This window comes from Balearica regulorum, chromosome 2 (genome assembly GCF_011004875.1).
Source record: "Balearica regulorum gibbericeps isolate bBalReg1 chromosome 2, bBalReg1.pri, whole genome shotgun sequence".
Taxonomy (NCBI): domain Eukaryota; kingdom Metazoa; phylum Chordata; class Aves; order Gruiformes; family Gruidae; genus Balearica; species Balearica regulorum.
The window spans coordinates 151,262,603-151,286,980 of record NC_046185.1 but is presented as its reverse complement, the minus strand read 5'-3'; the positions used below and the strand labels follow the sequence as shown (position 1 = coordinate 151,286,980).

Here is a 24,378-nt window from a genome sequence, read left to right as displayed (position 1 = left end):
GTGAGCAGCCAGTCTGCTTAGATTGAATCGCTAGATTTCTAGTCCACACTAACAACCTGTAGGACTAATTCATGGACTATAATTGATCAGTTACTAAATCAAGATGACAACAAATATTCACACAAATCAGCATCTTTTTTCCTACAGATGGCTTCTTCAAAGATGTTACAGTTCATTTGCAGAAAGCCATGTTTGGAAGTGAAAGGAAAAGCATTAGTTTGACATCCGCTCTCTCCCTCTAAGCATTGCCTCCCCTTACCTGCTTTTCTCTTTCTAAGTGCTAAAATGTGGGAACTGAAACAGTGACTCAAAAAAAGTTCTGATTTAGATACCTAATGTGAGGTAGATATGCTAGAATATTTATCATCCCAGATACTGCTTTGGGTTCTCTGCTTTACGCTCATCTCTGTTCTTTTGTATTTAGATTTCACTGATACGTGTTTTCCTGAAAGCCTCTTGCACTGCAGGAGAGAAGAGCTCCCTTAAGTCAGTTTATGTAGATCTGTAAAATAATACTGGCTTACACATTAAAAGACAGACACAGCTGCAGTGAAGGGCAATAGGCTTTTGATCTTTAAGAAAAAAAAAAAAAGGAATAACCTGTGTTTAAAGAACATTCATTTTATGCAAATAAATCTGTGCAGAAAAACAGTGTAAGAGAAATGTGTACCCTTTAGAGACTGGGGAGAGCAGCTGGCCTGGCTCACACAGGGAGCAGCCTGCAGGTGCTGGGAACCAGCCAGAGGGTGAGATTCTCAGCTGCTGGACTCAAACCTGGCTTTTGCCGCAGCGGGAGCAGGAGGATGTGCTTGAGGAAGCAGGGTTCTTGTGGTAACTGTCCCTGAAGAGACAGATGTTCACCCCCTCCTGGCTCCAAGTGCTTGAAGGGAGTTGCTTGGCTCTTTGCATCTAACAAATGCAGATATCTATCAGGCTGGATGTTGTCTTTTCTTTTCTTGTGAAATAAGACTTAATTTGAGAAATATTTGTTCAGAGGTGGTGGCTGGCAAGCATTTCCCTGTAGGACAGCCTGTGCTCTGACTTTGGTCAGCTCAGAAAAATGTCAGATAAATGCTTCTGGAGAGCTGCAGAGGAGAATCTGATCTAATACTCATTTGAAACAAGAGGAGTTTCTATTTGCAGAACTTGAAACCTTTTCTGTTTATTTCTCATTTCTTGTCCTGCTGTCATGACTATAGATTTTCTCCCTCTTCAGTGTCTTTTATATGAATACCCTGCCTTATCATAGGCAGTATAAGAAGGTGAGGGGAGAAGGGGTGACAAAAGAAGTGCAACTGCCATGTGTTTCTTCCCACCCAGGCAGATCTGAAGTGCTCAGCCTTCATCTCCCTCCTATAGTCTGTAACACCAAAGGGATCAGATTAGGTAAAAAAAGTTATGCTGTGTTGTGTGACTTGCAAGGGGCTGGCAATTCCAAGGACCATTTAATGAGCCGTGCCTGACAGCACAGGTAATGTGACGGCACTGCCTGCCTTTTGTGTCACCACAGCAGAGGAGACAGACCTAGGCATCTGCCCATCTCCCAGCTAAGCCAGGAGAGAGAAGATGTGTAGAGAGTTGGGAAAACGAACATTTTGAGAAAACAAATGAGAAAGAATGGAAAACACACTCATAAAGAAATAGTGCTAGTACAACCTTTTCCTACCTTCGGATCTCAAAATACTTCACCATTTTATAAGATGGAAAGCACACAAAGCCTATTGCCAAGTTCACCGAACCTGTTTACATCAGAACCAAGGGTGAAAAACTACCTTCATGTTACTGCTCTCTTGAAATGTTCTTCTTTCTTCCTCCCAGCTCAATTGTGACATGTTTCAATACAAATGTCCCCTTTCCCACAACAGAGGTTCACTGTGTTCAAAGGTTGGAGAAAATCTAAGGTAAACTTGGGACAGATGGATTTCAGGAAAAATTGACTTAATTTGGCAACATCTCTTTCAGAGATCTCTCAGATCTTTGAGAAAAATGTGTAGAAGTGGTGGGTGAGGTTACAGAGCAGCCGGACAATTGTTCAGTTCAGTGGGTGTTCCCAGTCATCCTGGGACCCAGCTCGCCATGAAAGGAATGCCAAGACACAGCTTTCCTCCTCCAGCATCAAGCTAACATGCCTAATCCCTTCCCAGCTATTCTTTAGCCATCTCAACACAATCAACAATGAAAACCAAAGCCAACCTCCATAGACTTTCATTTTGCTCATTTCCCTCAAGCTATTTTCCATACAAGTGTGAAATGTCAAATTTGCCTATGCTGGGTCTGAAACCGCAGGACTGGGATCGGACAATTCACTTGTGGTATCAAAGTCAAATGGGATTATGGGTTACATATTTGGGACTGGGATATGGGATGGCTGACATGAAAAGAGCTATGAAGCTCTGGCTGCTATGGTTTGGCAAGTGGGAAGAAACTGTGGTTAATCCAATTTGGAAAACAGGCTCTTATTGCTTTGCCTCCATGAGAACCATCACTGGAATAAACCCCAGGTCTTTTGAAATATTCATTAAAAATAGAAGATTCTTCCTTGCCAGAAGAGTCCAGCAGCCTGGAGTATGTAAACCCAACCTCATAATCTCAGTATGTACCAGGCAGAGCAGAGTCTGGCTGCCATGCATTAGCTTTTATTCTTTTTTGAGATTCTGGGTTACGTCTCAGTCCCTCCTTCTAAAAGTATCCTATTTTGTATAAATAATTTGCTATTTGGTAAGAGCAGGAGAAATTGTATCTGTATAGGCCATTAGTTGGAGCAAACGGATCACTAACTACTGGCACCTCAGTTTAGAAAGAGGAATTAAAAACAGAGGGTTTTGGCCAGAGTGCAAGGTGTAAATGAGAACAAGCCAGGCATGACACCAAGGGCAGGGAGGAGAGATGGTTATGGGAGGAAAGCAGGATGCTCTGAAAGGGTTTACTGAAGAGTCAAATGTTGATGATGTTGTTTTGGCCAAAGTGGAACTAGAGGTGTCGTGTTCAGAACCAAGAGCAGATGTCGATGAAGTAGAGACAGATGTTTTAAAAGGTTAGTGGTAGCCAGTTAATGTGGTGACACTGCTGAGTAATTTCACATACATTTTCTTGATGGCTTACTAGTCCTGGGAAATCCTCTCATAGCGTAGTTGTGGGTCCCCACGCCTTTGGGGAAGTTGCTAAAGCTGAACACACATGTCTCAGGGAAGTTAGAAAGGCAAACTTGTTGATGGAAAAGCAATGCTGAGCCAGGTGCTGTAACGGGTGCCTCCACAGACCTGAAGGGACCTGCTGAGGTCAGGTACATGCTCCCAGGTAGGCCTATCCTAAGCAAAGTCACAGTGAAAGTGGTTTCAAGACAGACATATATTGCTACATGCCTCATCGGTAAATCCAAGAAGTGTGAGCTCCAGTGGAAGGTTTTCTGAATTTTTTGTCTCTTTCTGGATCTGCAAAACGATGGTTCTAACAGTGTGCCACAGAACCAGCTAGAGCAGCAAGCCACCACACCTAATCCATCTGGCCTCCCCAGCTCACCTGCCACTGGCTCTTTCTGCCCCTTGTCCAGGCTCCAGTTTAACAGGACTTGGAGCCCACCAGCTCCCATCTGTCTCCCACCCAACCCCAACCTATCTCTGAATGCTTCTGCTAAATCCTTACCACAACTTGTTTGCATTTCAGCTGTCTTGCAAGCCCTTTTAATCTTTGGTAAAAGGTGCCTGGCCAGCAAACAACCCCCTCTCCGCTGCACTCTTCCCCATCCCCCATGCTGCTCAGTACCAAGGCCAGGATGGACAGGAGTGCGGTCAGGGTGGCAAATGGCCTTCCGGCCAGCTTGGCCTGTCAGGGCTGAGCCGCTTGGGCGGGCTGGTCACGACAGGCCTGGCAGCAGCTTTTCAAGGACCACCCTGCTCCGCTGCCTGGCCAGGGTCTCTCTTCTGCCTGGTACCAGCTCCCCAGGCACCCTCAGGACTACCAGGCTTACTGCACCCTCTGCCTCAGCTCACCCGTGTACCTGGGGAGGGGGTGTGTGTGGTTGATCCCCAGCACGACCACCACGGTGTCCTCGCCAGATCCAAGACCCTCGCTCCACGCCCTGCTGGCCCCTCGCGGGGCCGGGGCCGTCTCCTCGGCTCTGCCCGGGAGCCCCGGCCCGCGGCGGCCCCATAGGCGCTGAGCCGCCCCAGGCAGCGCCCAGCACCGCCGGGCCCGGCGCGGCCCGGTCGCGGCGCGCCCCGCAGGTGGCGCTGCAGCAAAGGCTGCCGCCGGCAGCCGGCTCGGCGCAGCGGGACGGTCGGTCTCCGCGGCGGGGAACGGCCCCGGAGAGCCGGCGAGAGGAGAGCGGTGAGCTCTGCACGTCGGCCGTCTGCTTGGGGAAGCGCTCCCGACAGAGACTGCGGCGCGTTTTTTTTGCAAGGCTGTGAGGAAGGCCTGGACTTACCTGTATTTACCTCTCTCTGGAAAAGCCCCGTGATCCCGAGGGACGCTGGGGGACCCTGTGTGGAGGCTATGCAGAGCGGGGCTGCCACAGGATTGGCATCAGCCTTAAAGACTTGACAAACTACGGCCTCTTCTCGTGACGTTTTCCCTTACATAAAGAACACCAATAACACAAAACAAACAAAAAAAGTGGAGTAATTTTTCACTGACAGACTTTCTTCTGCGGAAAACAAACCAACAACCAACTGTGGCAGCAAGCCCGAGGGCAGCCTCCCCCAGATGACAGACCTGCAGCCCGCCGGCCGCAGCATCAGCACAAAATGGCACCCACCCCAGCAGCAGCGCAGCAGCTCCAGGTGTGTGAAACCCTGGTGTTTCCTCACGAATTTTGGCTTAGGGTCGGGACACATCTCAGGAAGGATTGGGGCTGTGTGGCAGCCCTGCGTGGGGTGGCACGGACTGCCAGCTCAGCAGTTGCAGTGGCATGGAGGCTGTGGCCCCGGGGGCTGTGCCTCTGAGATTTGAGAGGAAGAGGTCTCCCTGCTTGTCTCTGCTTGGCTCCTCTGTGTGAGGGAGAAATGGAGAAGCGAGATGTGAGTCCTGATGACCTTCAGCTCCAGGCTGGCCAGACAGGAGGGGAAAGGACCAGCTCCCTGATGGGCCACTGAGGCCTGTGAACATATGTTGTGCTGTGCTGTGTAAAAAATGGTCGACACTGAAAGGAGGAACAAGTGCTTGACAAAGATAATCTGAAGTTAAGGGGAGGATACTTCACAGCTGTGATTTTTGTCTCTTCTAATGTCTTCACCCTCGAGGATGAAGGTCTACACCCTCATGGGTGAAGAGTCCTTGAGGAGGATGTTGGGGAAGGAGTCTGCCACCGCCTTCCCAGGGGTTTCCACTGAAAAGCACAGTCACTCCCAACTGTCACAGAAAGAGCAGTGGTTACGAACCGCCTGTAAAGGGGACGCAGAAGCCACCAACCACACTCCAGTGAGGTTCATGGCTGACAGGAGATCAGAGGTCATCTGCAGCCATTTTAAACAAGTGACTCTCCTAAAAGGAGCTTGGCTTTTTTACTGCCCTGCCTGCATGTAATTGAGTTTTTTGTTTCCCTTCTCAGCTCAATCTCTTCGCTTCACTGCTCCACAGCTATTATGAGCTCCTTCAGCTATTCATATGGTTCAAATGTACTGACACTGCCTAAAAAAATCTTTAAGACAGAGTTTTAGGAAATTGGTCAGAAGTCTTAGAAACTGAGTCATTGGGGATGGGTTGAACTTTGCTTTTTTCTTCCAGCTGCCTGCTGTGTGTTTGTCAGATAGGGATTGAACTGAGAAAGGGTCCTGGAGTTCAAATGCCTTCCCCGCTGCAGCGAGGTGGAGCGTGGCACAGGATGCTGCTTATCACAGATAGCAGCTGTGTGTATCAGGGGTCTCCGCTTTCCTCTCCCATGCTGCTTGCTCGACTCCCTGCCTCTCCCGCACACACTGCCTGGAGGGAGGCTGGGGTAGGATATGGTTTTCAGACCCATTAACAGCTCTTCAGCCAGCTAAAGTCTGTGTCACAGGGCATATCCTGCTGATTCAGCAGTGGAGGACAGTTCCTATCTCGGGGGAAGGAGAATAAAAAAGATAAATCCTCTTTGACTTAGGAGGCATGAGTTACACCTTTCAACCCTGTCTGGTGAAATGTGGGCCTATATTACAAAACTCTACTGCCTCACTTACAGAGTTAAAGCAGTATAATTTCTCAGCAGTCAACAAAACTGTACAGATTTAAATGTAGTCACCAACATTTACCAACCACTGAGTTACGACTTCAGCTGGAATAGATACTCTGCTCCGTAGAGCTGTGTGCACACCAGGTTTTGGTGGTTGTGGTATGAAAGGTTGGGGGGGGGGGGGGGGAACCTGGAGGTGTAAGCTGATAAAAAAAATGAAAAATTACTTTTGCGGGGGGAAAAAGGGGGGTTTCCAAAGAGCATTTCACAAGGTTTGAAATGTATCCACAATTGTTTCATTACTCCCACTCCCCCCAAACCCTCTTTCTAAATCTGTTACCAAAAACATTATCCAGAAGTTACTAAAACACCAACACCGTAGCCAAAAGTCATTTGATAATGAAAATGCAAAGTACACAGCAATAAAAGGCACAATGTTCTCCACAAACATCCTCTTGCTACAAGAGTTGACAACATTAATGAATTTTGTTTTTCACTTCTCCAGGGGAATAAAAGATGATTTTTACATAAGGAATGTTTCTGTTTAAAATCTTATGGCCAGGAGCTCAGCGGCCTCTGTTTGTCCTGGCTCACCTCTTCACAGTGACTGTGATTCTTGAGGGCAGGGGAGAGGGCCTTGTATTTTTGGCATGGTGCTGATATCCTTCAAGGGACCTTTGGCTGAAGTGACCAAATTGTATGAGAGCTGCTTAGGGTAAGGAGGGTGTTGCAGGAACATAGAGGTGTGTCTGCACTGAGAGGGAGAAGGAGCTGAAAAGTAACGCAGAAAGAAAATGTTTTTGTGGATATTTTTCAGCCCTGGGGCTGAGAAGAGGATGCTGAGAAGGAAAGGAAATAAGAAAAGCAGCACATCACAAAGTGAAGAGAGCGGTGTCATTTTACAGCAGCTGAAGATCTCCTCCACGGTGTTTATAGTCCTTTCATGTGGTGTTATCAGAGTTCTTTGCAAGGGTTTATTATCGTGTTCTCCCAGACAGAAAGCAGACAGCCATCCTGTGACCCACATCCTGAGTTTTACAGCCCTCCTTGTCCTGTGCCATATGGGGTATTTATAGTGTGACCCACCACTGGGAGAGCAGAGGACTTCCTTTATACTCTAAACATTATGCTACAATAATAATGAGAAACTAGGACAAATGACAAGCCTTCCTGCCCATGTTATAACCCTGCCACTTCACATGATGCGAGCTGGCTAGGTCACCACCATGTTTGCTCAGTGGGTTTCAGGTTACTGGCTGTTGTTGCTACTGTAGTGAAACTGAAGCTAAAGGCTGTACCGAGGGCAGTACATGGAAAGAGTGTCTAAATAATCTGCAGGCTAAACAGAGTGGGGAAGGGGTAAGAGGAGAAGGTGAAGCTCCCCAGTGAGGTCAGCATCTGTCCACCCTGCACTTCCCAAGGACTGGCTGTTAAATCAACGGCAGAGCGAGATACAGCTGGCCCTTGAAGTACACTGCTGCAGAGCTGTAGTGTATGCCCTCAAAGAGATTTAAGGGCTTTTTTTCCTATTGTTTTTGGCAAACATTTGCCTTGATCTAAGTTATCGTTACAAAAAATGTTCTTATTTTAAGGGGTAAAAGGAGGGAGTTGGCTTCCTTCCTTTCTGCATTGCCCCCTGAGGTATGACACTTCTGCAGGCTGGCGTTAGCACCTCACTGTGTAAACGGTGCAAAGGGACTCCCAGGGGGCTGTTTTTTCTTTCCCCCAAGAAAGGGAAGATTCAGAGCAGAACAGAGAGACAGATAATACAGCTTTAATTGAGCCTGGGCATGCATACCATTGTTACCCAGGAAAGGTCAAACTTGCTCTAGGGCTGTAAGAGGTCAGTGGGAGAGATAAAGAAGATGAGGTGTGTGTAGAGTAAGATAAGAGCTAAAGGTCTTATACAATTAGCCAAGGGTCAGGAGTGTGTGGGCTGGTGTGGCAGAGGGTGAGTGAGCTGGTGGCTCTCCAAGTAGCACTGGAGGGGGGGTGAAGGGAAGCCCTGCAATTGGGAGGGTTTCTGGTTGACTTAGCAAGAAACCTTCTGAGTGAGGGCTGAGCTCCATCCACTCATCCTTAGCTGCCCGTGTTTCCCGTTGACTTGCTTTGCAGGCCAAGGTGGGCCTGAGCACCTACAGATTTGTCTAGAGGGGGCATAGCCTATGTTGGCCAGCCCCTGTCCCTGTCTGGTGGCAGACAGCAGAACATCTGCCCACCTGAAGCATGTCCTGGGAGTGCTGGCCAGGTAACATCCAAGAGCAAAAGTGAGTGATGGCTCCCTGCTGGTGTGGACCAGCGTCAGCCTTGACACAGCTGTCCTCCTCTTTGTAGAGACAGTGGGAGCCAGTGCAGAAAGCTCTCATCCCTCATGCTTTCACCTTTCCTACTGGGCTCTGTGTGTAGGTTCTCCAACACATGGCCAGCCCCTGGCTTTGAAGCATCAGGTCTTGGGGTAACAGGATGATTTGGTCCCCAGGCACTCTGGGGACTTCCTCCTGTTGTAGCTTATAGCATATGGGCCAATTCTGTCATGTATATGGCTAGTTCTGGAAAAAGTAATGAACAATATGTGTGCATTGATGCAGGGACCAAAACTAAGGTGAAGAGTAGAAACAAAAACTCCACCCATCAGTGACTGGAAAGAACTGAATGCCTGCCTTCTCCTACTGGCAGAAAAAAGTAGGAAAATTTATTTCTAGACTCAAATTGTGTGGAAGGTGGGATTATGCTGGACTAGACATTTTTTATACTTCAAGCAGGTGGGGAAAGAGAGGGTATAGTGAAATCAGATTGGCTGGGTGATGGAAAGAAAAGGAGAGCAAAACGGCCACAATGATTTCCATCTTCAGCCTCCCCAGATCTGCCGAGTCTTTTGTTCCACAGGTTTGTTGGCGACAGGTAAGGAGTACCAGGATGAATCCATTGCTTCTATACAGCAATACATGTGAGCATGACAGTAAGATCTAACCTGCTTGTGAGCCAGTGACAAAAGACAGAGCTGCACATTCTAGCAATGAGCAGCCTTTTGCCTGAAAAAGATACTTCTTTAATATTAACTTGATAACTTAGCTCTCTTGAAGTCCTATCAGCACAGATACAGAGCATGCCATTCTTTACTGCAGCGTAGCCAAAATAAACTATCCCTGTGCCATATCAACTTGTGCGAAGGGAGTGGAAAATACTCACATGGAGTGGAAAATGCTCTGACTCCATAGGTTTACCCAGTGCAAATGGCTGGCTGCCAGGCAGTAAAGGAGGAATCGATTCTCGCACAGAGCCAGAACATACCCTAAAGGTAGCAAACAAACAGAACACGACTTGGAAATAAGTCTGTGCTGATCTGAGAAAGTGTAGATGTGAAAAGTAATTTTTTTCAAGTAAACACAATTTTGGTACCTGATGGTGTAATGTAACAGGCCAGTCACAACGTCAGGTTTTGAAGTAGCAATCCCCTGGAGAATAATACTCCAACCTGTTAATGCTTCACCAGTACATTTATCTTTCTTGAAGGCAATGCAAACATCCGAGCACATGCTCCATTTTGCCCCATGATAACATCGTCAACACCACCACAAAGGAGCATATCCATGCAAAAATCTCTATTTGGAGAATGTCTCCTTTTGAATAACAACACCCCTCCAGTTTATATGTGAGCCCAGAAACACAGTATTTGGATTGTGCAGAAAAATTACAAAGAAAATTCTGAAAACACATTCATCTTCTGATACCGGATATGTATAGTATTGTAATTGCTTACGATTATTTCCTCTTTTTTTATCCCTCTAAATCAGCCCTTGGGCTAGTTAGAACAGAAACCCATGGCAATGAGCTAGTATTTGTTTTGGAGTATCTTGAAAGTCAGTGTGGAGAATTGTCTGCATTGTGTAAGGACAAAGACACAAGGATACTGATATCCTGCCTAGCACATATATCTCCTTGTTTTCCTTCCAGGTTAGGAATGGCTTTTGGAATGGTTCTGATTATTTTCTCTGTTGGTCCAGAGCTCGAAAGAAGGCTGAGATTGCTGCTGTTGAGGGTGGAAAGTTCCTCCATTTTATAATCTGTATGTTATTGCGGTTTCTCTTGGCTGGGAAATTTAATTTTTATTTCTAATCTCAGCCATGTGTTGGTCAATTCTGACTTAAGTTCCCTTCACCCTCTCCCTGCTGTGCAGCTCTGCAAGCCATATTGCAAACATATTTCTCAGCATGGGTGGGAGGTATCATTGCGGTTTTGGGCTTTGCTATTGATATCAGGATTTCCCTTTTTCTTTGTTTGAAACATTTTTTTCCTTTAAAAATAGAGTTGATGGTAAAAAGCTTTCATTTAGTCCCCAGAGGAGGTACAGCAAACATTTTCATGCAAGTTTGAATAAGAATTAAATCACAATTTCCCAATTTTTCTAATGAATTCAATGATACAGTCATCATCTCATGAAATCTTCAGCTTGATCCATTATTGGGATTAAGCAGAAGAAGAGAAGTTTAAACTTTGTAGACTCCACTTGTAATTAAATCTCACTCCAGTAAATTAGGACTGCAGCATTGTGGCTTATTGCCAGTGGATCGTTTGATCCTCAACCAAGAAAATACCAATGTCCTCCAAAACGACAGCTTTACAGAAAACATTCAGAAGGCTGACAGGCTGTCAATCCTTTCCATTCCTTTTAATACTGTTTTGTCTCTCTTCTTCGAGCTGATGGCTCCTGCCAAGATTGACTTCTCACATATACTTGCCTTTATCAGATCTTGAAACTGGACAAAAGCGCCCACTTTGCAATTGCAAGAACTTCTGCCATTTAAAACGCAAGAACATTTTGCTTCTACTTTTCCCCCAATCACTCCACTAGATTTTCCTTTGAAAAGTAGCAGTGAAGAAAATATCAACATTTTAATCCAAAGAGAAGGTTGAATACTATAAAACTAACATTCAGCCAGCTGTCCATGTGGCAGAGGCACAATGTTGACCCTAGATATTAATATTGATTTATGATATTAAACAAACACAAATATTTTACTGCATTCCAATGTTTATATGTAAATAAGATTGATGGGATGAGTTATTTTTGAAGGGTGACAGATTAATTCTGTTACTTGACCACTTTAAGCATATGCTGTCCTTAATTTTTTTCCAAGCATTATGGGATGTTTCAGTATATGGACTGTTTGCTCCCAACATCATGAGCTGACTGAAGGAAACATGATGGTTTTGAGAAAGGATAGTTTGCAGCAAAGACTAACCTGCCATAAAACCTGTAGTACGAAGTACAACAGTCCTTCTCATGCCTAGCGAAGGTTTCTTGAGTTACTAGCTGCCGAGTGATGCTTAGCCAGACGTATCGTCGGACGTTTCAAGTACCGGTGATGGTGAGTCTCTCAAAGGGATTTCCCTCCTTTGCCCCCCCCATCCCACCCTGTTTAGCTGTGATGGCAGTGGGACTTGAAACACATACGTAAGAGCTCTTCTCGGACCACACTTCTCTCTAGCGTGGAGTGGAGACTGGAGTGGAACCCGAAAACAGCGATTCTTCAACCAAACTTCCAGTTTCTGCTGAGGGGAGCCGCACGAGGGAGCGCTTTCACCTTCAAACCGCGGCACCCCCATCCCCCGCCCGGGCAGCCCCCGGTCTCCTCCTGCCTGCGCACCCCCGCCGCAGCGCCCGACGGACGGGACTTGCCGCCCTTGGTCCGCACGGGCCTGTAAAGCTGGACTCGGACGATTCCGTAGCCCCGAAGCTGCCGGGTGACTCTTCTTGCTGAGGCCGAAGATAAGAGTCTGGAACTTCGTGCGCGTTGTTTATCTTCCCGGCACCTCGGCGCTGCCACCGACTGCTGCTGTTACTGCCGCTAACCCCCCGGCGGGCTATCCGCTCTGGATTGCAGCAGGGTAAACGGACGGACATGGCAGGATCTATTTAGCCATCCATCTCCTGAGGAGTGTCCCCATTAAACATTTTTTAAATGTATAAACCAAGCATGGAGTTTTTGCATGAATTTCTGGGAACGCTTGTGAAACCAGTATTTTCCCAACCGAGCACTTTGATAACCTGTCATCCAACCCCAGCTTCCCCAGCTGCAGCAGTACAGGAACAGCACAAGCTGGATGCCCAACAGCACGTGACGTGATTGCTGAGGTTCTAGCTCTGCTCTTCCTCCTGAGAATGAAGATAAATTCACAGTTCTTCATTGCTGCTCTGCAGCCACACAACTGCATTGCAGGAGGCACTGGAAAGAGACTCCACATCTTCCTCCTCTGCATCCACTCAGATCCTGCCGTTGCCTTTACCAGTGGAAGTCAGGACGGCTTTACGCACCCATTGAGATAGGCACTGAAAATCACCATTTACTGGTTTTTAACTACACCTGGTGTAAAAGGAGCTTTCTGTTGACTGCTCTTTGCAAGTGGCAAAAGGTTTTTGGAAAGGCGTTCAGCTATGGTACCATCCAGCCCATTCTGATAGCTGACATTTTAATTACGGTACCATAGAAACACTGAGCCACAATCATTCATAAAACTGTGCTGCATGTATTTCTTAGTTGTCTGTATCATAGTATGAAATGAAACAACCAGTGGTGTTAGAGGAATACACCATTTTTAAAACAGTACTAACCTTAGTCTTTCATCCACTGATCAGTCACATACTACTGCAAAAGAAAGCTTACTAACTTTCTAGGGCTTAATTTCTCATTCTTAGCCAGTAAAACCTTCCCTGCTATATTGCTGCTTCCTATTTCTTTCTTCTTTTTTTTTTTTTTTAAATTTTTTAAAAATCTTGGCTGTTTATGTGCATTGGAAAACTAATTACTTGACATGACTGATGAAACAGACATGTTGCAGAATCAATTATCCCACTCCCCATCAGAAGAAAACAAAATGCACAGAAAACTCGTTCCACAGAAACATGAACTAAAGGTAGCAGGACTGGTTATATGGGACAATTTACAGTTCTCCAGAAATCAAGGATAAATTAAAACTTTCAAGTTATTGCCAGGCATCTCAGCTTCACTAGGAAGTGGGATGATGGGAGTTGAAGCAATTCTTTTTAAGAACTGGGTTTTTTTGTGGACAGAATTGGAGCGAGGTTGGAGGGGAAGCATGTTTTGTAGCCCCCAGATGTCCCTAGATGGCATGAAGAAAGGTGGATATAGTAGGAGTGGTGGGAACAGTTTGTCAACAACTATTGCTACACAGCATGCACAAGAGTTAATAAAATAAATTATACACCACATTTTCTTTTCAAACGAGCTTTAAATAGTCCATATGTAACAGAATCATGTGTTACAGACAAGAAATTCTTGCTGCCAAAACACAAGATGAGTGTTTTTCCCTGTCGTTCTTTCCCAATTACAGACTTAGGAAAAAATATTTCAAGAAATTAAAAGATTTTTAAAAATAAAATTATGCTAAAACCCAGAAAAGGTCAGTAGAATAGACCGGTGAAGTACATGAACAAGTCATCAGAAGAATGTTAGTACACAGGTACTTACAAAAAAAACCCCAAACACACAGAAGTGGACATAAAGGCTTTAAAGAAACAGATACTATGCAGGCTAATTCAGTATCAAAGAGCAGAGTGCATAGGCTTTATTATAAACTCTGTAATTCATGCATTTGTGTGTGCAGATAAAATATACTTAAAGCCATGTATTTAAATGCCATCAAGAAGACACCTGAACTCCTCCCCAGCAACATCAGTTGACTTCAGGGAAGAATTAAACCCAGTTTTGTTTATTTTTATACACTGGCCTAATCCAAACCCATAATCTGTAGAAGGGAACAAAGTAAAAGAAAGAAACCAGGTATTTTATCTGAGCCGCTCAGAGACACCGGGACAAAGATCCAAACCCGCTTTTTGGAAATCACCGTACTGGAATGTAATGGCAGCGACACCGGCCCGGACAGTTCTCAGCTGTGTTTCAGAAAGTGGCTCCAAGAACGATCCAAGGGTTGAGTGGGGAAAAGTAGAAATTAACCCTGTAAGTACATACATACATACATACATACATAGATGGCTCTTTTCAGAACAAAATAAGGTAGCACTACTGAGTATGTGGCAATATGGAGTGTGCATTAAGATACACAAGTGAAACCTGCTTGGGGCACCTTCACTCAGAGGGATAAGTCTTCTTAAAATATAATAATAATAATAATACTTCTTTATACTTGCCACTTGTTAGCAATTGTTTACATCGTAGAAAAATAGATAGTATTCTGTAACAAGAAATATAGTTACTTTGTTAAAATGGGCTATTTTAAACCAGCTACTATTCTTTCATATAAAGAATTTCTAAACAGCAAAACAAAAATAGGTAATACTGAGTGCAAAACAGCCAGTGGTATACTTTGCATTGGTTTGAAACACTAGTTGCCAGCTACTATAATTACACGTTCTGTACACTGTACTACAAAAGTCTTCCATCTTTTAGAAGCCTTGGGGGTTTTGTTTTTCTTCTCTCTAGGTGGCAAGTAAGTATTTAATCCAAGTAAATTCAAACTCTGGAAGTCAGAAATAATTTCACAATCAGTCTTTGCTACCATTCTCTCGCATTCTTTCCCCCACATAGTGCAGCAGCACTTTCTACTTATGGCCCAAATTCCCTTAAGTTAAACAAAGTTTAGACTGTAGATACTTAGAAGTTTAGCTTATAAATTCACATTCTTTTAAGAATCATTTCACTAATCTCCCACGTTTACGTTTACACCAAAGAGAAAGCTCAAAAGCCTCACTTCATGCATTTCATCATCCCCGTTGAAGACTGAAATAGAGTTCAGATAAAAACTCTTTGCCAACGGTAGGTATGAAGTCGCTACAAAACCAGATGGTTCCAATGCAGAAGTCAGATTTTTCTGTGGTCTCTGCAACAGTTTCAGATACAAATAGCTAATTCCTAGTGGCAATGGTAAAGGCGTTATCAGTACACCATGAACAACACAAATGGAGGCAACTTCCAAGTATCAAAGAACAAAAATCGAACAAAAACCACACAGAAAAAAAATTAGTGAAACATTCTTAGTAGAGCAGAAATCTCTATTCTCTTCGTTCATCTCACACCTTTTCAACTTTGGTGGGGTCATATGTATCTGAAAAAAAACCCAAGAAAACACTATTAATAATGTATTGTGATATCTATTCAACATTGCTAGGTGTGGAAATGAGACATCTTTTCCCTAGTTTTTATTTTAAAAAGAAGCTAATACTGGACTTACAGCTTTAAAGATACATACTACATTCCTGACCCAAATTCTGTATTTACACCAGTGCAATTTGGGAGCAACTTGGATCAAATGCATGGAGATAGAATTTGGGAAGCCTTGGGCAGGTAGGAACAAGCGCACTGAACACTAAGTGATTACTTCTAGTTTTCAGCTGCTTTCTCAGGGAAAGACATAAGATTTGCCCCCCCTCCCGTACTGCACACTAAGGACAAGTAAATGCTTTAAGCATCCTAGCAAGGTGTTTAAGACTGGCTGAAGAAGTGGTGATGCCATCCCTGCTTCAGGGTCTTCTGTCTTTTCATTCAATTGCAAATCCTTGGTTTCAGATTAATGCAACAGAACACAGGAAAGCACAGCTGTGTTGCATCACTATGGTCAGACTGTCTCGCTTCAGTCTGCAAAACTGGAGCTCACGTTTTGAACATTATTCACTAAAGCACTGGACTGGCTTACTAACATCGGTCTTCATTTTCAGCCTACCTCTTGTCAGTTCACAGGACAGACCACCCTTTGGTTTTCTTTTCTCAGAGCCCCAAGGACACTTTTCTATCAGATTTTTTTTATTGGATTTATCCCAACATTGGCCATGAAGTGAGCAGATACGAGCCTTTTCCTTCACCCTTGTGAGTCTGGGACAGGATTGCAACAAAAGGGCTTTGCCTTGTGAGATCTTGCCTGCCCTGTGCGATCATGCACACGTCTGACTTACTTACCCTAGGCTCCTTGGGATGCGCGGTCATGGTGTGGAGGAACCGGGGCCACATGTGGAGGAGTCTGCAGGCACGTGGAGGCCTGGACAAACAGGCACTGCAGCCCGTGCTATCCTGTGCTACTTGCTGGTCTTACACAACCCAGGTATCTGTGCTAACCTTAAACGTCCCTTCCGTAGGCTGTACTCCCACAGCACTTGCATTTAAACAGTTGAGCATGAAAATAGTTGCGCACATAAATATCACACTTTGGAGTAAAATGTTCACCCTTAGGACTTTTATGTTGATGTCAGTGAATGTCTTCATTCAAACAAGCATAAAATCCTCAGAGGGAAATTTCTACTCCTATGTGCAAGTGTCCATCTGCAGCATCCAGACTCATATCAAGAGTTGGCTAAGAAAGAACAACTGGATTTCGCCCCATTGGGTGGATTCCTGGTGCGGGATCCTTTATTGCTTCTCTTGCCCACTGTCCTCAAGTTGCTAGGCCAGGCAAGAAGGGGTCTGTGTCAACACCACCTATGTTTTCAGAACTGTTTATCACTATTCAGCCTCTTCTGGTATTTCCAAACTTCAAGAACAGATACCACATGAAAGCAAAAAAATCAAGAGGAAAAATATTTTTGAGGGCTAGTACGATCCAGGATAACACTGCATCTTTCTAAGCTTAACACACTGATGGTGTGAGAAGACACCTCTAAAGAAGTAACATTTTTTTCTATTGTAAATATTTTGCCATCTAAACTGCTAGAACATACAAAAATTCTGAACCGTTCTGTGTGAGGTTGACCTAAGAATAAAAATGGATTTATATTTCAGAAACCTGATTTTCCTAAGGCCAGACACATTCACACTAATAGAACTCCCCACAAAATTTCAGGTACTCACTGTTTCGGGGAGTGGTGTTGGGGGGGGGGCGGGGGGGGAGAAAATCAGGCCCCCAGACATGGAGCCTCTGCGTGGCTGAGTTTATTCCTGGAATGCTTATGCACACCCTCAGCACCTAACCCAAGGACACAAAAGGGCCAGACTGCCAGGCTACATCACACTTCTGGGGAAGGACAAACATTGGAGCTCTAGCACGGATACAGAAATGTTGATTCAACATTTGGTGAAGCTCATTTGAAATGCTGTCTACAGAAACAAAGCCAGATCACCAGCCTCATGGAAGCAGTCTTCAAACAGCAAAGGAGAAAAGACATCCAGTGCATTTGGAAACATTTGGAGATGTTCTTTTAACGGCAGTATTTGCATAGTAAGAGCAGCTTCTTGCACTGAGTTTCGGCAGAGCTCTTACTCTGACAGATGACTGTTCATCTGCCAAGCTGCATTATATATGTGAAAACTGGTTTCTGGTATGGCGTCTAGCCTCTGCGATGGGCCCAGTCTGCAATTATAAGACTAACATCAGCCGACCTCACTCCAAATAGAATGGCCTTTAGCAATATTTACTCTTTAAAAGCAACAAATACAATGGTTTTCCAGGACTCTCATTTTCGGCTTTCAATGGTACCAGTGAGCTAGTCTGGAAGTTGGAGTGAGAGTTAACAGAGGAAGACACAACATCAGGCCTTTCTACAAACATGGATCGTAGAATCATAGAATCACAGAATCATAGAATCATAGAATGGTTTGGGTTGGAAGGGACCTCAAAGATCATCTAGTTCCAACCCCCCTGCCATGGGCAGGGACACCCTGCACTAGACCAGGTTGCCCAAAGCCCCATCCAACCTGGCCTTGAATCTTCAGTCCTGCCCTGTTAAGGTATGGTGAAGATCTTGTGGCCATCAACAAATCAGGGTCTCTTTGGATGGGAAGAGACAACAGCCAGTGGAGGAGACACCTTCCCGTCCCAGGTGAGTGCATGTTACCCGCTGTAGTGGATGCGTGCAGCAGGAAGGGACATCCGCACTATCCAGATGTGGGGAGGGCTGTTACGTCTGTGAGGGAACTGCTGCAATGGGAACACACTGCAGAATTCAAGCCTGGCATTGTCAGCAAGAAGGATAAACTTAGACCTAATTTACTGCAGAATAACTCTCCAATAAAAGACACACAATCTGTTTTGATACATCTCTGAAGTCATGTCACCACAACAGTTATTTTCTTCTCTCCAGCAGAAACCCCAAGGGAGGAAAGCATATGAAATGCATGTGGGGCACACTAGACCTGATGGGTACAAGGAAGCTAAATTAGTCTCTTTGGAAAATCTGGTCTAGAGAAATACAGTTCAGAGCAGAAAGAGACACAGAGCTGTGGGATACAGAAAAAGACTTTAAGGGAAAGGCTGCAAGACTGCAGGAGTCAATACCTAAAACTCATACAAATATTTCTTTTCAGATGGAAATACATAAATCCACTTTAAAGTATGCTCCATTTAATTTCAGTCCCTCTGTACCAGAAAACTGTGAACAGATTTATATCGATGAGGTTTAATGAATAACCTGTGCAGATTTCAAGGTAGAGTGTCAGCTGTTACAGTGAGGATGGAAAAAGGAAGGAGGAGATTAATATTAATTTAACAACTTTCACACCATACATTTGCTCACTCCAATTAATTTAATGGACTAGACAGGTGGCCTGAGAGATTTATCCCTTTACACAAATCTATGGCAACAACTGATTTTCAGTTGTTCAACACAATGCTGTATGAAAACTGTTTTGGAGAGAGAACAGCTCACATTACTTTGGGGATGCATGTGGACTACACAAGTATATATACTTCTGAGAGACGAGGAACATCAGAAAAAAAAAAAAAAAAGGTGTTCACTGAAAAAGTCAACTTTCCATTTGACCTGGGGATAACAGTTATTCTCAATATCTGATCTGGAAAATATTCATGAGAGAGAGAGAATTTTCCAGGCCCCATAATGCAGCCATTTCCCAGAGGTTTCACAGAAGAACAGATTTTTATTTTTAGTTTCTTCTGAACTCTGATATAGTATGTATCTACTTAAGTATTACAGAGGGAAAAAATAGGTATTCGAGGAGAGGCTATGATTAAATCACCACGTGTTCCCAAACACTGGCACTAGAGTGACTATCTTTGAACTCTGCTGTTCGAAGCTGGCCTTCCCTGAAACAATTAGAGAGAGATGAGATCTCAGGGAGCACTCCAGCCTCTGTGAATGAGTTTCAGTATCACAAGTGATTTTTCCAGTAACTTTTCCTAAAATGGGATCAGAGAACACTCATGTTATCTCTTCCACAGGGAGAGAAAAGGGGGTGGCAACCAGATGGGGGTAGTACCACCTACAGCCTGTTACTATTTGAGCAGCATTATGTGGGCGTAAGCAAACTGATCATACCTATTACATAAAGAAGCAGGACCCAGTTGGAGCTCCCATAATAGGTTCTTACCTAAAGAAAAATCTCTGTCAATCTTCTTCTTGTCCATTCCACCTAAATATCCGTTTTCACTGAGAGAGATAACACGCTTGGAAACAGCCCCGGAGCTTGCCAGCTTGCTTCCTCTCTCCTCTTGTACCCTTGACAGCTTCTCCTCATCCACCTCCTCTCCCGAGTCTGCGCTCTTAATGCTCAGACGTCTCATCCGAGACACAGAGTCAACTTCTTTCATTCGCACTAAGCGATCCATGGCAGTCCGGCTTGGTGGAGATGTGAGCTTGCCTTGAAGCGTCTCTATCACTTTTGAGGTGCTCCTTACTCTCTTTTCTGAATGCTGATACACAGCTGACTTGCAAACCAAGTTTTGGTCCTCACCTTGGCTGGGACTTACATGATGCTCAAGAACTTGCTCAGTTACCAGTGGTTTAGCACTGGCTTCCTGTTGAGACGTCTGGCATTCATCAGTGTATAAAGACCGGCCTCCTGCTCCGACAAAGAGAGCACTCTCTGTCCAGCCACACTTTCGTCTGCCTTCATAAGAACTATCTTTTTTTCCTTCTTTGTCACTTACTGCGCTCCCCACTGATGACTCAAAGTCCTGGGCACAGTTTGCAGGGCTAGTGCGTGGGTGGGGCCCAAGGTGGTCATCAGGAAGGAGAGACTCCACTGCTACATCTATACCTAAAATTCTTGCAGCTCTGGCCTGCAATGACTCATTCACAGGGATTTCCACTGCATTTGCATTTGAAGAGGGATCAGAATTGTTAGCACCAGATCCTGGGGCTACCTCAAGTCCCACGGACCTCAAATCTGGCTCAGAGCGCCCTTGGTTCCTCTTTGTTAGTGACAAGCGTACTACGGAGCCTCTCTCTAATACTGCATCCTTTGCGGGAGTTGCACCTTTGCTCAGTTTAACAAAGGCTAGGTAATTTTGGTCTTCGCTCATCTCCTGCAAGACAGGGTTATTGAAAGGATTACTGTGACACGAACTGCTTGGGCTACTGGACAAAACTCTCTTGAGAGGGCCCACGCGAACTGGCTGCTTGCTTGTTCTGCTCTTGGCTTCCCCCGTCCTCATTTCTGTTATCAGACTTCCATCTGCTGGCCCGACTCCTTCACTGCTCCCTCCTGGCTGCAAGGAGCCTTGAGAGCCAACGCAGCCCGGCTCACCACCATGCTCCGTCCCCACGCTCCAACTTTCAGACTTACTTTTAACTCTTCCTGACTTGAATACAGGCACGTCTGGCACAACCGTTTTCGACTTCCCACTGTGTTTTGGCTCCTGGTTCGACTTCTCATTTCTGGACGCCCTCCTCTGCGTAGGGGGACCTGCGTGTGGAGAAGTTGCAGCGCTTTCCGAATCTTCTTCACTGCTTGTGCTCTCCTCTTGCCCTTGCAGCTCCTTGTTAAAACTTTCTAGCTCACTTATTGCATCCCAGGGACGGCGACTTACGGGTTTCAACAGGAACTGCCCAAACAGCTCTTTACTGTTGCAGGGAGCGCCTGCTTCTCCCTTAACTACCTCTCCCTTGGAAAGAAGGCTGGTTTCCCTCTCCTGGGCAGGCACGCGCTGGCTCTGGTGGGCTTTTAGGGACGGGGCCTGAAGAACCGAGGTGGCAGTCCTGGAAAAAGCACTGTTGCTAGACTGGCTGAGGTACATCTGACCCTTCATGCCATAAGCGCTCTGCCTGCAGCTTCTCTCATCAGAAGGTAACCCTGTCTGTTTTGACCCTATCGTGGATGCTGTACATCCTAGGAGCTTCGGAGACAGCAGTTTGTTACTATTGGGCTGTTCAGGCTTTGTACCATGGAAAAATTGTGAGCTTTTAGGTTCTTCGGCGAAACTGGTCTGTGTCTGCTGGTCTTTGTACTGATCACCTGGCCAGGAGCCAGAGTACTTGAGCTCTCTGTGTTTTGTAGGCTGAATAAATCTGAGGTCATTCATTTGTTTGAACTCTTCTGGTCTCCACATCTCTTGTTTTTGTAAGTCATTTTTATTGGTCATGCTTCCTGTAAGCGCTTGTAACTCCAAGTCCGTTGAAGACATACTTAAGAGACTTTGTTCTTGCAAAGCTCCATTGTTATCAAACCCATTCTTATCGGGGCTCTGGGTTATGTTGTTGTTCCTATCTGTATCTGGCAGATTGGATTCTGATTTAACTGGGATAGAGACCAAACAAAATATAGTTTCATTCATTTTTTTCTTTGAACTCTTTTTGCTCTGCATCCCAGTTCCAGGTTCAAACTTTTTCACTTTTGTAACAGTCTCACAGGTGCTGTCCATATGTGAATTTCTTACAGAAAGTTTGCCTTTTGTGTACTCCGTGCTGGCTTCATTACGGGGGCTATGATTAGTTGTGCTACAACTATCTCTTTGGTCCGGCAAGGCACAATTTTCCTGATCTCGGATGGACGGTGCCAACCATCTGTTGCTATGGGTGGAGCTGTCGGAAGTTCTTTCTCCCTTTGTAGAATTGGACAAGTTTGATGCATCTAAGAAGGCACCGTTGTACTGTACTTCAAGATCTCTCTCTTGCAAAGCACCAGAACTGGGACTACGTGCATTTTCAGTGTTGTCCTGCAGACCTTCCAGTGGTGCAATTTTAATATGTCGTATCCGAGGATCATCAAAGGGAATATACTGAACAGACCGCAGGTAGTCAGCCGGGCGCCTCGCATGGCTTTGCTTCCCATGAGGAAGATGGTTGTCTTTGCAAGGGTCACCCCCTGCTTCAAAAGCATTTGCGGCTGGTCGTTGGCAGGGGACAACCCGCTCCGCAGGACCCTGCTGATTGCTGCTGGCATACGCATTGTTGTTAGGCACTTCATTGAGGGGCTGTGGGGTCATGTTTTGGTGAGGTGGGGATTTGTAAGATGGAGGAGGTACGTAGACCGGGGGCTCCAAACCAGAGTCTTGAATGCAAGAATCTTGCCTTGGCTCATTGACTTTGGCTAAGTAGGGGGTGGGTTCGTCTTTGTGGTAGTGGTCTTGGAAACCCACGGTTTCCGCGGGTGCCCTCGTCTGCCGCTGCAGTTCATAGGACGGAGGCTTGAGAGGTCTCCCATACTTGGGTTTCACCAGGGGAAGGAAATGGCCTCCTGTTTCATGGTGCTTGGCTGGTTCCACACTCAGTCTGTTTGGGGGATAGGAGGGGGTTTTAGTTACGCTCAGCGAGTTGTTACTGTTGGTCAGGGAGGGCATTTCCACACACCTCATACTCTCTGGTGAAAGGACCCTCGGCAGGGACTGCGATTTCCCCTTGTTGTGGGTGCTCAGCACGTTGTCTCCCAGGGTCAATGAATACAGCTCTTGAAGCAGCTTCTCCCTGTCACCCTCGGACATTTGCCTCCCTACCTTTTTTGGCTGGTTCCAGCTTTCCATTCCCAGACTTTGCCATTTGCAGTCGCCCGGCACTTCGCAGCCCTCCTGCAAGCCACTTCTTCTGACGTACCCTGCGCCCGTGCCCACCTTCAGCTCTCTGTCCTTGGGGTGCCGGGGTGCCCCTGGGGCTGCAGCCAGGCTTTTCATTTCCACACCACCTTTCTGGGAATAGCCCAGTAGCACACTGAAGTCCTGTCCTCGTCTTCTCCAGTAGGCAAGATCTTTATCAGTCTTGGGCTGGGATGACCATGCTAATTCGGGCCTGTCATAAACCCTGAAAAAGAAATGGAGCGTCACAGGCAGTTTGCACAGATGCCCTTTCTTTCCCTCATGGGTAAGGCCGTTAGGAGGTCAAATGTTGAGTTATGCCAATGGGGTTTGTGTAATCTATTTGCAACCAGATGACTTTATGATTTTAATGAGAGGATTTAAAAGTCAGTCATTAACATGAGTAAAGGAAGGGACTGATGCTCTGCTGGCATGTTGTTAGCTATGCAAAGCTGTTAGAGAGAGAAATAAATGCACACAGTTACATGCTGTGCAAACATGCACAATCCTCCTCGATGGACACCAGAAAACCAGAAATGATTCTGTTGAACTTATTTCTGCACTTTGCTACAGCAAAATCTGTAGATGTCAAGGGGACTACTGTGGTAAACAAGTGTAATAGGAATCCCAAGCTAAAAAGCAGAGGTAAGGAGAACAGGTGGGGGCTATTTCATAAGATATATTCTGTAAGAAAGAAGCATCCTAGTACAAGAGTTGAAATTAAACATGTCATTTCCAGTGTTGATTCTTGTTCGTCTTTCAAAGGGAACAAATTTCTTCAAAGTGCTTTGGATGAAATGATACATGCCACAACAATGGTGATGTATCAGTACAGTTCTGAATGAGATGGAACCAATATTTGAAATCTGAAATACCTCAAAAGAAGTATAACACTGTTAAATAAAAGAGGGATTAACTCCAGCAATCTATTACCAAAAAATGAAAGACATTAGACATTTTATTGCGGATTAGAAATTCAGAACACAGATTTACATGAACAGAACAGGTTCTCTGTGTCTTCTGAACAGAGCGTAAACTATTTAATATATTACTGCTGAACAAAATTGGTACCTTTCTATATAAATAATTAATCTTCTACTTGAACCGCGTTCTGCTATTCTTGTACCTAAGGTGTCCAACAATGTAACTGCCTTTACACTATGTAGCTGCCACCAGCATAAGACTGGAAAGAAAAATCAAAATTGACAGAAATAGGACAAGTATGTAGATAGAACCCAAGAATTTCTTTCTTTTCCCTCCACCCCAAGGTATGTAAACAGTGTCATCTGGCTCTTTTTTACTAAAAACAATGACCTATTCAAATAGTAGTTTGTGAAAACATAATATAATTCAAAATTTGGAATGAAAACTAAGCAATCCAGATCCACAACAATTTTCTTGTATCCATGTTAACTTCATCCTATGACTATAAAAGTTTAAAAACCAAACTGGGATAAGGAGCATCTTGTTCGTATTCAACTGGATTAAGACTTAACATCTGAACAAAATGTTCTGCCTCTGAAGCA

General features: G+C 45.0%; 1 protein-coding gene across 9 annotated transcripts in view; it reads right to left on the bottom strand.

Moving 5' to 3' along the window:
• Nucleotides 1-13,376: 13,376 nt before the first annotated feature.
• JCAD (junctional cadherin 5 associated) overlaps nucleotides 13,377-24,378 on the bottom strand; it is a 64,839-nt gene continuing 53,837 nt past the window's right edge. For 5 of the 9 annotated variants that reach the window (XM_075746441.1, XM_075746437.1, XM_075746443.1 and 2 more), the window contains 2 exons: nucleotides 19,435-23,078; nucleotides 13,377-15,229 (listed from right to left, as the gene is read on the bottom strand). In XM_075746441.1, coding sequence (XP_075602556.1) covers nucleotides 15,195-15,229; nucleotides 19,435-23,078 — 3,679 coding nt within the window. In that variant the 3' untranslated portion in view covers nucleotides 13,377-15,194. The other 4 variants (XM_075746439.1, XM_075746440.1, XM_075746436.1 and 1 more) reach the window with 2 other exon arrangements.